The 14,595-nt window shown below is 42.0% G+C and overlaps 2 protein-coding genes across 2 annotated transcripts; both read right to left on the bottom strand.

The window, feature by feature from the left end:
- Nucleotides 1-4,494: 4,494 nt before the first annotated feature.
- Nucleotides 4,495-5,159, bottom strand: M406DRAFT_58316 (uncharacterized protein). Its single transcript, XM_040924600.1, has 2 exons — nucleotides 4,808-5,159; nucleotides 4,495-4,745 (listed from the first exon to the last, which is right to left on the bottom strand). The coding sequence occupies exons 1-2, from the start codon at nucleotides 5,102-5,104 to the stop codon at nucleotides 4,710-4,712; spliced, it is 333 nt and encodes a 110-aa protein (XP_040779255.1). The 5' UTR covers nucleotides 5,105-5,159; the 3' UTR covers nucleotides 4,495-4,709.
- An 8,770-nt stretch (nucleotides 5,160-13,929) lies between these two features.
- M406DRAFT_249962 (uncharacterized protein) lies at nucleotides 13,930-14,160 on the bottom strand (the record flags this gene model as incomplete). The annotated part of the gene is made up of 1 exon (XM_040916657.1): nucleotides 13,930-14,160. A coding segment is annotated over one exon (231 nt), but the record flags the coding sequence as incomplete, so codon positions are not given.
- Nucleotides 14,161-14,595: the final 435 nt, after the last annotated feature.

Consider the following 14,595-nt stretch of genomic DNA (forward strand, 5'->3'; position numbering starts at 1 on the left):
AAACTGATCAACAGCTAGGAAAAGACGGTTATGCTATTCAGTTTTCTTGGAAAAAGATTTCTCAATCCTGCTCAACATCTCAATTAGGAAGGCAAGATCATGCATACAGAAAACTTGCCAGAATACTTACGGAAGATCATTAGGAACAACAATCGATAGAAGGGAGATGATGTTATAACTCATCCAACATGCAGATCACGAAACAGATCACGAGCAACAAGAACCAGGTATCAAGAACCCAACGTTCTGACAAAGCATTGATTACATAACCTAGGAAGGAGACAGAGATGGATCACTAGGAGCACCAGAAGCGCGGCTCACTAGGCTCACCCGGATCACCGCGGTGATCCGCAAGACGCTGCCAGACAGTAATCCATACTGAAGAGCTGGATATATAAGAACACAGTCATTACCATTAGAAGGATTCAGTACATAGCTCTTCAGTTGTGAATCTAAGTATTCAGTCTTCATACACTGAGTAGCTCCAAAGGCAGTGAACACTTGCATCGCTTATTAGGACTTGTACGGTTCCGTATTCAAGGACTTGACACTTTGACACCGCTCTTGTTAGCATAAACCCCTTCGTGTACTTAGGAATCTTCGGATTGCTGCAGTGCTCATTACAAATTACTAATAATGCTGGAAAAGCATATAAGATGAATAAGCTTGCTATATATAATAGCAATCAAAAAACGCTGTATAGATTCCTTATCTACTGCAGAGCATACTTTCTGCATTATACAATCTAGTTTACTATAGAATCTGAGAAAGTTATTCTTGCAGAAACTCGTTTCGAAAAGAATGCTCTTATCTAGTATAAACTTTCTCTATGCAACTACTTGAAGCATTAGAATAATTCCGATATATATACTCAGAGTACTAAGAATATATTTAATTTCTTTGTAAGCTTTGAAAAAGCTTTTAAGAAAATCTTTGGCAATTCTAATGAAGAATATATGTGAAAAATGGGGCATATTTAACCCTAACCCTCTGTTTTGGTCTCCTCATAAACCATCTCAGAGCCTGGTTTAGTTACTTAGAAGATCTTCCTTTTGTATTAGATAGATTCAATCTCAACACTCATTCAGCCACTTCCACGTGCTCAGCTCATACGTTTCTCCTTAGTTATGAGCCCGGTTCGCAAGAATCGGGTTTAATCTTCCCCTTATCTATCGAAACAGACTGAGCCGTTCACTTCTTATTCTTTCAGAACACATCTTTTGTCCCAAACAGTCATACTCACGCTCCATCAAAGCCCACGATGGAGCGCGAACCTGACGACCTCACGCTCTCGGTAAAGTGCACCGACACCTACTCCTTTCCATCCTGATACAGCATTTTGCAGTCCCAGAGCAAGGGAAAGGGTGTTTGGGAGTATCTAGACCCGGATGGCCCAGATGCGCCCTTTCTCGAACTTGAAGACTTCGACCTCGAGTTCTCCAAGTTCACTCAGGATCTTGAGGAGGAGCGCAAAAATATCATAACGGAGAACTACAAGCTACTCTCTATCCAGGAACAAGCCATCCTCTATGATCAGGAGATGAAACGCTTTCAGCTTCGTCAAAACAAGCAGTTGCGTGCTTATCAGAACGTACAGAGGATGTGGAACTGGATTCAGAAAACAGTATCTCCGTCAGTCCTCGTTCCTCATATGCATATCTATTCAGGAAAGAAGTCTCCCTCGATTCAACAGGTGCTCAGGAACCTGAAGAAAGACCTCTGTCCGTCCGAGGAGAGCATGAAACAGGTCGTTCGCTTCCAGTACCGCCATCACCTTGAGCTGGCCACCAGGCAAGGCACCGATTTCCAAAACTAGTGCCAGCAGCACCAGGATCTCCTGAACCTAGCTCGGGTTTACAGCATTGACGAAGTTGAGGGACTTCAGGGCTCTGATAACTTCCTCGCTGCTGTTGGAGTTCGCTTCCAGATAGAGTGGGCCAAAACGCAACGACATCTCCTTGCTACAGCACCTGATGATGGTCTGCCTATCAAGACTATCGAACAGCTTCAACGAAATCTCGCTTCAATCCACCGACTTCGGCCTGAGCAGAAAAAAGGCTCAATAGTGTTCGCTACTATAGGCGGAGAGAACCCACAATCCGGCAACTCAGGCACAAAATCTGGGAAGAAACAAGGTGGATCTTCCAGCCAGAGCGAAAAGGGAGATTACAAGTGCCCCTGCGAGTCGTATCAAAGGAAGCATAAATGGGGCCCTATGAGCTGCGGAAGGCTGGAGTATGCTTGTACCGGAATCAGGCCAGACTCAATCTTCAAGGCCCCATCTGACGAGCAAAGAAAGAAGATCCTCTCTAAGCTGGCCAGCAAAAACTATCAGGAGCTCCGTTCAGATCTTATCAGAACTAGATAGCTTCCTCAAGGCTGGACAGGGAGGATCTCACAGAGAACGAAGAACAACAGGAACCTCTATCCAGGCACTGTCGAGTGCTAGAACCTCTCAACCACAACGTCAAAATGCCAGATCCAACACCCCTTAAGCCTGAAACAAGGCATCCTCAGTTCTTCCAAATAAACGCTGTCTTCAACCCTCAACTCTTCAATCAGGCAGTATTGCTACAAGCAAGCGCAGCAGTCTTCTCAACACCGTTTCAGACACCTTACATCCTTTCCCAAAGCACAGTTCTGGATAACTGCGGAGCTGTACACCTCATCAACAGCGTCGACCTCCTGGAGCCAAATATCTTTTCTCCCTTAAGGGATGCGGAAGTTGTGGAAGCAGAGAGCTCATCGTTGCTAATACGGGGATTCGGGAGACGACGCTTCAAAAATGCACTGAACGGGAGGCAAGGGGAATGCACTAAGGACCTAGTCCTCAACCGTGTGGCGGTTGTAGATGGCTTCCATGTCAACATAATCGCTGAGGCTCTCTTATACGAGAAAGGGATCTGGTACTGTAGCAAAGATAGCACACTGCGCTCAGGAACGCTTGAACAGAGCGCGGTGATTGCGAATCTACACAGAGAGTTCAACTTAGTCTTCTTCGAATACATTCCTTTTGCAAACTCTTCCTACTCTCGAGCTCCAGCTACGCTGCCATACAGCTGGGCTGGCGTTCTCGTGTTCTCAACTCTAAAAAGAAACAAGCACCCTCGTCCTTCATATGATGAGGCGCCTGAAAGAAGTGATTCAGAGCATCTTTAGCATCTAAGATCGGGATACCTGGGTGCCAATGCCCTAAAGGAGCTCGTCTACTCAGTTCGTAATATCAGAATCAATGGAATCAGACGAATTGACTATGAATACTGTGCTCTAGAGCGCATCACAAAGATCATTCGATGCGCAAGATCTGAACACTACAGCCCTCAACCGTTCTGATGCATTAGTTGGGATCTTCTCAACTATAACGAAGCGCAGAATAGCTCAAAATGAGCTCTCATACTCAAAAACGAGTATAGTAGCAAGTTGTTTGCCTTTCCGATATCTAACAAGGCACAATCCACAGTATTCGATGTGCTCAGATTATTCGAGACCTGGGTACAACGCTAATATCGCCTTTTCATCTGCAAAATCAGACAGAATACAGACTCCTCAGTCATAAGGAGGCCATACGAAACAGTATACACACAATAGTGCGCTAATAACGGCATCAATCTGAAGATTACTCCACCGCGCACGAAAGAGTCAAATAGCGCTGCTGAGCAAGCCGGGCGTGAAATTCAGGAGCGTGCGCTAGTTCTCCTGTTATTAGCCAAACTACCGAAAGACCTATGGCCAGAGTGTGTAAAAGCAGCCACCTGGCTGTTCAATATCTCTCCATCCATGCTCAAGCACTCCGAAACGCCAAATTCACTTCTGAATAGCTGGTTCAGGCAGTACTTTCGTTAGTACGCGCTGGAAATAGTCAGAACAGCAATCTCGGACCTACAGCCCAACTGAGCTAGAATCTACGCATATGGATGCCGGGCATACATCCTGCGAGAAGAGCGCAAACTTAGCTCTCATAAACAGGATATGAAAACAGAACCAAGAGCACACAAGAGCTATCTTGTAGAATACGTTGCAAGCAACCTGTACCGCATGTAGCTTCCAGCGCTTGCAAGAGTTGCAACCATACGCAATATTCTATTCGATGAGAGCCAATTCTATAACCCAAACAGCGGTAAGGCATCAGAAGCACTATCTCGTGCTCAGCCAGTACCAATCGTTCCAGAGATCGGAAACAACGAGGAAATCATGAATACAATCATCGTTGGAGGCGTATGGAATCCAGTTCCCTGGCCTGACGCCACAAATCGAAACCAAGAATCTCATCCGCTGTCCGACGAGAACAGTGGCCCATCCTCAGAGTCTCCCTCGGAAGGCATCCCGAGTTGGAACTCGGGGATGAGAGCACCTAAGACTGGCAATGGAGCGCTCTTGCAAAGCAACCCATCCCAGGGAAGAAGCTTAGGGAATAAGATGCAAGGACTTCCAACTCCTGAAAAATCTCCCGAGGCACCGGAACGAACGGATCAGCCAGGTAAACATTGGAAGAAAAAGCGATGCGAACCTACAGTCTTGGGCGCCTCCTGAAGAAGCACAGAGCTGTCTTCATCATCATTATTATCATTATCGATAAACGAGCTAGAAATCCCCGTAGAACCAGCACCAGAGCGCTTGGAAAGACTAACACCGACTGAATCGGAAGCACCATCGACCGAAGAACGCAAAATCAGAATATCAGCACGAGCAGCAGACAACTCAACCGAAGCTTAAGAACTTGAAGCAAGCAGGCCAGACCGCCGTCCCTGGAAACAAGAACAATCAGTTCAGCCCATACCAATCCCCAGGCAGCTCTTTCTATACTCACATCAGGAAGAGGATACCGACCAGCAGTTGGAATCAAGACAGGCTGAACAGAGCTCGCGCTCTTCTCTGTAGCCATCGAGGGACCACCATGCAACTCAGACACGCTGGCAGGGAAGCTAGGGTTTGCACCCAAGGGATCCTCATCAGTCTCCACATCGGGAGAAGGACCAGAAGAGGCCACATGGATCTCGCCCTCAGCAGAGTCGCTGTTATCGGAAACAGCCATACTGAGCTCGCTGAGAGGGACAGAAACGTCAGACTCGCCTGACGAGAAATCTGGAGTAACTAGAAGAGGCATATTGACGCGCGGAGGCTTTCAAAAACCTTGAAAACAGATAGAAAAAGAGCTGGTTGAAAAAGAAAGAGAACTGGAAGGAGGCAAGGCAACTGTAAAACGCGCCCACATAAGCTTAAACGCGTCTGCGGGGACCCCACAAAAGACCCACTTTTCTAGCACATCTGACCAGTCAGATGGGGGGTATGTGAAAAATGGGGCATATTTAACCCTAACCCTCTGTTTTGGTCTCCTCATAAACCATCTCAGAGCCTGGTTTAGTTACTTAGAAGATCTTCCTTTTGTATTAGATAGATTCAATCTCAACACTCATTCAGCCACTTCCACGTGCTCAGCTCATACGTTTCTCCTTAATATATTATAGCTTAGCAATTTATGAATCTTAAGTAGATCAAATTAGCTTCTGTTTATACAGTTAGATTTAAATAGCTCTTAGCAAGATTTCTATAGAAAGATAAGAATCTTATAAAATATTATTATAAGGAATTTAAGAATAATATTAAGAATGAAATCTCTAAGCAGGATTAGCTAGAGAACTTTGCAATGTTTTTCAATCAAGCTATTCGTATTAATAACTATTTATATGAACAATAAATGAAGAAATTCAAGAAGAAAGAAAGCTAAACTTAAAGATTTCCAGCTAATATAAGCAAGAAACTCTAATATAAGAATAGCGATTAACAGAGCAGTACAGCTCAGAGCAGCACTATATATGCTAAACTCATAAAACTCAATGCAGCTAACAAGCAGTACAGCAAGAGGAATAGCATTACTTGCTATAACTATAACAAACAGGAATATATAGCATACAATTGCTATCAATTCCGAAAGAACAAATAGCAACTAGTTTAGAAAGAATACTAGATAAATATTGCTTAGTAATAGAAATCCAATCAACTAAGCAAAAACATCCTCTCAGAGCAAGTATCGAACTCTATTGATTACGGAAGTCTTAGCTGAATATTCTGCTATAATGATAACTGCTTAATACATCTCTCGAATAAGGAAGATTCAGGATAATTTCCTCAGAAATCTAAGCGCTACAGGCAAATAGCTATAGCAGAGCGAGATTATATGCTCAGCATAATCATGAGCAGCAACAACTCGGATTGCTCCAATATCACTGAACAAAGCATTCAGGCGTTGGAGGAAGGACTTAGTAATAATACTCTTCATTATTTCCTATTACTTATGCTAAGCATTATAACCAGGGATATGAATAAGGGATGATATCCTCTTAGCTATTAGTATAAGCATTTAAACAACGCTGAAGATGCTTTTCAAACAACAGAAGAGTTAAGCTAAAACGAACAATCTAGCAATCCACCAGAATCTCTCGTGAATAACATACCCAATAAGCTTAAAGAAAGATTTCCCTTCAGTATTGAATAGAACAAGGAAATAATATGAATTAAATATCTTGTTTATAAGATAGAGCTAGAAAAGCTCTTTATCTACATTCCCTTGCAAAGCATCAAAGTACAATAAGATAAGAATCCTCGAATCAGCTTACTTTACAATCTATATCACAAGCTAGCATGGATCTCCTGCATCTATTATAGTTGCAGAATACATTTCTTGGAGAAAGTGCAGCATAAATGGTTTTCTATCAGAGAATCAGAACAAATCCTTTAAGCTGTTAAGAAACAGAAATTCCGCTTTAGAGAAGTTCTTAATAGATAGCACTATAATGCATACATCGAGCTGCTAAATAACTGTTCCATGCAATGCATAGAAAAGAAAATAGAATGATAGCAGTATAAGATGATATTCTATACAATTCACATTAACGATAAGATTTGTAATTAGCATTAATAGAAGAAAGATTAGGAATAATAATGATATAAGCAAAAGCAAGCTAAGAAGCTTGCTCAAGAAGCAGCGAAGCAAGCTCAGAGGAAGGGCAAGCAGCTCTCAATAATTTCAAAAGAACAGAATTGCTTGTAAAGAAACTGCAGATGATTAGACCGGAACAGTTTCTATATAAAGCTTCTAAAGCAGACTATGCTTACATCAAGCTTAATATATACATTCAAGGATACAAGTATAGCGCACTATTGGATAGTAGCGCTTAGGGAAACTTCATATTCTCACATATTATCAATCAGATATAATTACAATGGAAATAGAAGAAGAAACCATATATTCTCAGCTGTTATAACCCATCCAACATGCAGGTCACAGAACAGGTCACGGGTAACAGGGACCAAGCATCAAGGACTCAACATCCTGATAAAGCATTGATTACATAACCCAGGGTTAGGGTTATGAGCACGGCCAATCAGGAAGGATAGCTTCGGATATGTGCTATCCAGAGCTAGCAGAATAACTTGGATATGTTGCTATCCAACATATCCATACTAAAGAGCTGGATATATAAGAATACGTTCATTACCATTAGATAGATTCAGTACATAGCTCTTCAGTTATCAATCTAAGTATTCAGTTTCATACACTGAGTAGCCCCAAAGGCAGTAAACACTTGCATCGCTTATTAGGACTTGTACGGTTCCGTATTCAAGGACTTGACACTTTGATACCGCTCTTGTTAGCATAAACCCCTTCGTGTACTTAGGAATCTTCGGATTGCTGCAGTGCTCATTACATTTTGACAACTCTTGTTCAAGAACAGTTCAGTATTACCCCTTGAGCAATACGGAACACGATAGCTTCTCCAGGAACCTCTTCGTCCTTGTGCGCTCCCACTCAGGAAGAACTGGTCAACCAGGTATACCAGCTCACCCAGCGTATCCAGAACCTGCGCGAACAACAGCAGGCCCAGAGCGCCACCATTGCTAACCAGCAGGCCCAGCTAGCCCAACAAGCTCAGCAGGCCCAGCTAGCTCAATAAGCTCAGCAGGCCCAGCTAGCTCAACAGGCTTAGCAGGCGCAGTCCACCTCCGCAGCTACTAATAGTGCTGGAAAAGCATACAAGATGAACAAGCCCGCCATATACAACAGCAACCAGAAAACGCTACATGGATTCCTTACTCACTGCAGAGCATACTTTTTGCATCATATAACCCAGTTCACCATGGAATCTAAGAAGGTTATTCTTGCGGGAACTCGCCTCGAAAAGGATGCTCTCATTTGATACAAGCCTTCTCTACGCAACTACTTGGAGCATTAGAACAACCTCGGCGCACGTACCCAGAGTACCAAGAACATATTCAATTCCTTTGAGAGCTTCAAGAAAGCTCTCAAAGAAACCTTTGGTAATCCCAACGAAGAACGCATTACAGCTCAGCAGCTCATGAACCTCAAGCAGACCAAGTCAGCTTCTGCTTATATAGTTAGATTCAAACAGCTCTCAGCAAGACTCTCGTAGGAAGATAAGAATCTCATGGAGCACTATTACAAGGGATTCAAGGACGATATTAAGAACGAGATCTCCAAACAGGATTAGCCAGAGAACTTCGCAACGTTCTCCAATCAAGCTATCCGCATCAACAACCGTCTGTATGAACGACGGATGGAGAAGTTCAAGAAGGGAGGAAGCCAGACTTGGAGGTTTCCAGCCAACACGGGCAAGAAACTTCAAAATAAGAATAGCGGTTGATATAGCAGTACAGCCCAGAGCAGCACCACGCACGCCGGTCCCATGGAACTCAATGCAGCCAACAGGCAGTATAGCAAGAGGAACAGCATTACTTGCTACAACTGCAATAAACAAGAATACATTGCATGCAACTGCTATTAATTCTGGAAGAACAAATAGCAACCAGTTCAGGAAAGATGCTAGGTGAATATCGCTTGATAACAGGAACCCAATCAACTGAGCAAAAACACTCCCTTGGAGCAAGTATCGGATTCTATTGATTATGGAAGTCTCAGCTGAACATTCTGCTATAATAACAACTGCTTAATATATCTCTCGAGTAAGGAAGGTTCAGAATGATTCCCTCAGAAATCTAAGCGCCACAGGCAGATAGCAACAGCAGGATGAGGGTATACGCCCAGCACGACTACGAGCAGCAACAACTCGGACTGCTCCGATGTTACTGAACGAAGCATCCAGGCGCTGGAGAAAGGGCTTAATAATAGTGCCCTTCGCCATTCCCCATCACCTGCATCAGACATTATAATCAGAGAAATGAACAAAGGATGATATTCTCTTGATTATTAGTATAAGTACCTAAATAATACCGAAAACGCTTCTCAGACAATGGAAAAATCAAGTCAGAACAAACAATCTAACAATTCACCGGAGTCTCCCATGAACAATGAACCCAAGAAACCTGCAGAAAGGTTTTCCTTCGGTATTGAATGGAATAAGGAAACAACATAGATTGAATATCTCGTTTATGGGATAGGACTAGAGGAGCTCTTCATCTGCATTCCCTTGCAGAATATTGAGGCACGAGAGAATAAGAACTCTCGGATTAGCTCACTTCATAATCTACACTACGAATTAGCTTGGATCTCCTGCATCTATTATAGCTGCAGAACGCATTTCTCAGACAAGGTATAATACGAATGGTTCTTCGCTAGAGAATCAGAATAAATTCTTCAGGCTGTTGAAGAATAGGAACTCCGCTTCAGGGAGATTCTCAACAAACAGCACTACAACGTATACATCGGACTACCAGACAACTGCCCTATGCAATGCATGAACAAGAAAATAAAATGGTGGCAGTGTGAAACAATACTCTGCACAATTTACATTAATGATAAGGTTTGCAACTGGCATTAACAGAAGAAAGATCAGGAATAATGATAATATGGGCAAAAGCAAGCTAAGAAGCTTGCTCAAGAAGCAGCGAAGCAAGCTCAGAAGAACAAGCAGTTCTCAACGAATCCAAAAGGATAGGATCGTTTGTAAAGGGACTGCAGATGATCAGACTAGAACAGTCTCTATGTGAAGCTTCTAGAACAGATTATGCTTATATTAAGTTTGATATATATATTCAAGGATACAAATACAGCGCACTATTGGATAGTGATGCTTAGGGAAACTTTATATCCCTATACATTGTTAATCAGGCACAACTACAATGGAGATGGAAGAAATGCTCATATACTCTCAGCACTGTAGAAGAACAATCTGTTGCATACAACCAAGAAGTAATTAATAAGGAGACTAATTATCTATCTGTTTTGATCCAAGAATGTACAACCAGAGCTTCTTTTGATATCATAGATACAGCATAGCATGAGCTGATTATGGGGCTTCTATGGCTTAAGGAGCATAATTCTCGAATCGATTGGACTACTGGCCAGATCTCATGGGAACAAGCTGTACCCAGAGAGATAATTACAATCAACGATGCAGGATTGAAGCTAGTGGTTGAAGAATACTCAGAAAAAGAAGCTTCATACGACTTCCCATATACCTCCAAGTCAGCAGGGCTAGCAGTTCAAGGAGAAGGATCTAGTGATAAGCAAACCCAAACAGTGCTAGGGCGCCAACAGGTTAGCAAAACAACGGAAGCGAGACTCTCAGCAAATCGGTCCGCCCCGGAGCAACAAAGAAAAGCTTCAGAATGTGGATTGTGGAACCACACGGGAAAAACCTCGAAACCAGGCCCTCGAGCGCTCGGTCCGGCCCGGAGCGAACGCTCAAAGCCCTCGAAAACGCCATCAGAAAAGAAGCACGCTCAACGGTACCTACTGTTCCTCCAGATAGCAGAAACAGCACAAGGATCAGAACCTACTCTTGCGAACATATCACGAGAATATCACAAGTTCAAGAAACTATTCCAGGAAGGATTGGAAACAGGATTACCAGAATACAGCTTATACAATCACGAGATCCTGCTACAAGAAGGAAAACAGCCCAAATTCTTCCCCATCTACAGACTAGACAAGACATAGCTAGAGGCACTTCAGGAGTACCTTGATGAGAACCTTAAGAAAGAATACATACAACCATCGCAATTACCAGCAGAATACCCTATCCTGTTTATACCCAAAAAAAACAGCAAGCTTAGGCTATGCATTGATTACAAGCAACTCAACAATATTACAATCAAAAACCGATATCCGTTGCCACTCATCAAGGAACTATGAAACAGATTGCAAGGAGTATAGTGATTCACAGTTCTGGATCTAAAAGGAGCTTATAATCTGATCAGAATAAAGGAAGGAGAAGAATGGAAAACTGCTTTCAGAATGCACTATAGATACTACGAATATTTGGTTATGCTCTTTGATCTAACGAACGCCCCAGCTTCATTCCAGGAAATGATCAATCACATCCTATGCAAGCACCTGAATCAGTTCATCATTGCCTATCTCAACAACATCCTTATTTACTCTTGAATATTGGAAGAATACAAAAAATACGTAGAAACAGTATTGCAGATGCTTCAGAATGCAAAACTTCTTGTAGAACTAGCGAAGAGTTACTTTCACGTACAAAAAGTTAACTACCTCGGATTCATAATCAAGCCAGAATGCATCAAGCCACAGAAGGATAAGGTAGAAGCTATCAGAAACTAGCTAATTCCCAAAAACGTTAGAAATATTAAATCTTTCCTCGAATATATTAACTTCTACAGGCAGTTCATTAAGAACTACAGCTGAATTGCACATCCCCTTATGAATCTTACCAAAAGGAATCAACCCTTCAAATAAACCTCCAAAGCACAAGAAGCTTTTGATGAGATCATCAAGCATGTCATCTCAGAGCCAGTTCTGTATAAAGCAAACCCCTACAAACCCTTTGAAGTTGAGACCAACGCATTAGGATATGCACTCAGAGAATAACTTAGCTAGCGAGATGATCAAGAACATCTAAGGATTGTAAGCAACTTTTCGAAAAAACTGAATAGCCCGGAAATCAACTACAGAATCCCCAATCAGAAACTCATAGCAATAGTAAAGGCTTTCAAGGAGTAGCAACACTATCTCATTAGCGTACAATATCTGATTATAGTTCACTCGGATCACAAGAATCTGATTACGTTCATGACGACTAAGGTTTTGAATAAGCAACAAGTTAGATGGGCAGAATTCCTCTTACAGTTCGATTTCAAGATTGTGCACTGCAAAAGCTTGGAGAACGGACGAGCAGATGCTCTCAGCAGAAGATCAGACTATTGAAATGCAGATTCTTCGGATATACAGAACATCTTCATTCAAAACGAGTCAGGAAATCTCGTCAATGCACATAGAGAACTGAACGCTGCTCTCAGGATAGGACTCTCAGAAAGGAATTCAGAATCAATAACTCTGAACGAACAAGATAACTACATCAAGGATATACACAGTATACCAGCATACAGGCACCAGAGAGTCAGAGCAACCTACAAACGCATCAAGAAACACTGAAACCCACCAGGCCTTAGGAAAAGGATTGAAAGCATCCTACAATAGTACAACAGCTGCAAAAAGAATAAGGCAGAAAGATACAAGCCTTATAAACTACTGCACCTCTTACCAATACCTACAACTATTTAGCAATCCATCAGTCTAAACTTCATTACCAAGCTACCTCTCTTATAAGAACCCTTAACTAAGATACAATATGATAGCATCCTAGTAGTAATTTGCAGACTAAGCAAGTATGCTTACTTTCTCCCCTACAAGGAAAGCAGTATAGCAGAGAAACTCGCATATGCATTCCTCAGAACAATCATCGCCAACCACAGCACGCCAGAGGAAGTAATCTCCAACAGAAATAGAAAGTTCAACTCAAAATTTTAAACTTCACTTATGAAACAGCTCGGAACATATTACAGAATATCCATAGCATTTCACCCACAAACAGATGAATAAACAGAAAGAATAAATCAAGTTATTAAACAATACCTACAATACTATATCAATCAGAAACAGAACAACTAGATTGATCTATTGCCTCTCGCACAGTTCGCTTATAATAGCGCAGATACAAGCACAACGAAGAAATCGCTATTCTTCGTACTCTATAGATACAACCCAACAGCTTATCATGAAGCACTGCTAGAAGCAGATGCAGAAGCTGCAGACAAAAGGATTAAGAAGATCAAGAAAGTTCAGAAAGAACTCTGATCAGAATTACAATTTATCCAAGAATGAATAACGCAATATGCAAACTCCAAAAGGATTGAGGAACCAATCCTACAAAAGAGAGATAAAGTTTATCTACTTCGGAAAAACATCAAAACAACCAGATCCAGCAACAAACTCAACTACAAGAAGTTAGAACCATTCAAAATCTTATAACAAATCTTCCCAGTTAACTACGAATTAGCATTATCTCATAAGATGAAGATACACCCAGTTTTCCATATCTCACTATTGAAACCAGCAGCATAGGAAACATCAGCAGACAATACAGCAGAAGTAGAAAACAACGAACCAGAATATGAAATAGAGAAGATTCTCAAGCATAGAAGCACAGACAATACAAGGGAATACCTTATTAAGTGGAAAGGTTACCCAGCAAGTAAAAATTCATGAGAACTACAAGAGAACGTTGAAAATGCTCAGGAAAAGATAGCTGAATATTGGAAAAGGAAGGCTAGCATCTAAAACAACCGCTCCAGCCCGGAGAAAAGCCCAGAGCCCACCATCTTATCCAAAAACCCAGACCAATCCATCACTGCATTCCCCACATCCACGGAATTCCAGTCAAAACCCTTAAAAGAAGAATCTTCAGCAATTACAGCAGATTCCTCTGCAATCATAGAACAAATCCCAGCAGCAATGCAAGCTCGCTTCTTCTCAGCCTTCTCACATTCCAACTCCTCCACACTGGAAAGGCCTCAACAAATAGCTTTTATTATTCTCTCAAACTACAAACGCTTCTGCTTTCGCAAACATTCTATCTCTGCAGCAGCATCGCGCAGCCGCTTCTCAGCACTCTCGAATTGGTTCTCCAGGCATTAGTGCTGAATGCCTATTCAACGAATTTCCGCTGCGCTCAACCCTTGAATATTGCACTGAGAGCAACTCAGGCGGATACATTCAGCGCAGCGAGAGGAATCCTCAACGGAAACTTGACAAGACTGAATACCACAACCCTTGCAGAAAGAACAAGAAAGTATAATGATAGCGTTTTGAAGAACCAAGGAAAGAAGAGAATCCTTTTGTTTAGTCTTCTTAGTATAAGAGCGGGATTTGTTGATTCTGTTCAATATCTCAATTAGGAAGGCAAGATTACGTATACGGAGAACTTGCTAGGATACTTACAAAAGATCGTTAGGGATAATGACTGATAGGAGGGAGATGATATTATAACCCATCCAACATGCAGATTACAGAACAGATCACGGGTAACAGGGATCAGGCATCAAGGACTCAACATTCTGACAAAGCATTGATTACATAATCCAGAGTTAGGGTTATGAGCATGGCTAATCAGGAAGGATAGCTTCGGATATGTGCTATTCAGAGCTAGCAGAATAACTTGAATATATTGCTATCCAACATATCCATACTAAAGAGCTGGATATATAAGAACACGTTCATTACCATTAGATAGATTCAGTACATAGCTCTTCAGTTGTCAATCTAAGTATTCAGTTTCATACACTGAGTAGCCCCAAAGGCAGTGAACACTTGCATCG

Source organism: Cryphonectria parasitica (genome assembly GCF_011745365.1).
Source record: "Cryphonectria parasitica EP155 unplaced genomic scaffold M406scaffold_2, whole genome shotgun sequence".
NCBI classification, from domain to species: Eukaryota; Fungi; Ascomycota; class Sordariomycetes; order Diaporthales; family Cryphonectriaceae; genus Cryphonectria; species Cryphonectria parasitica.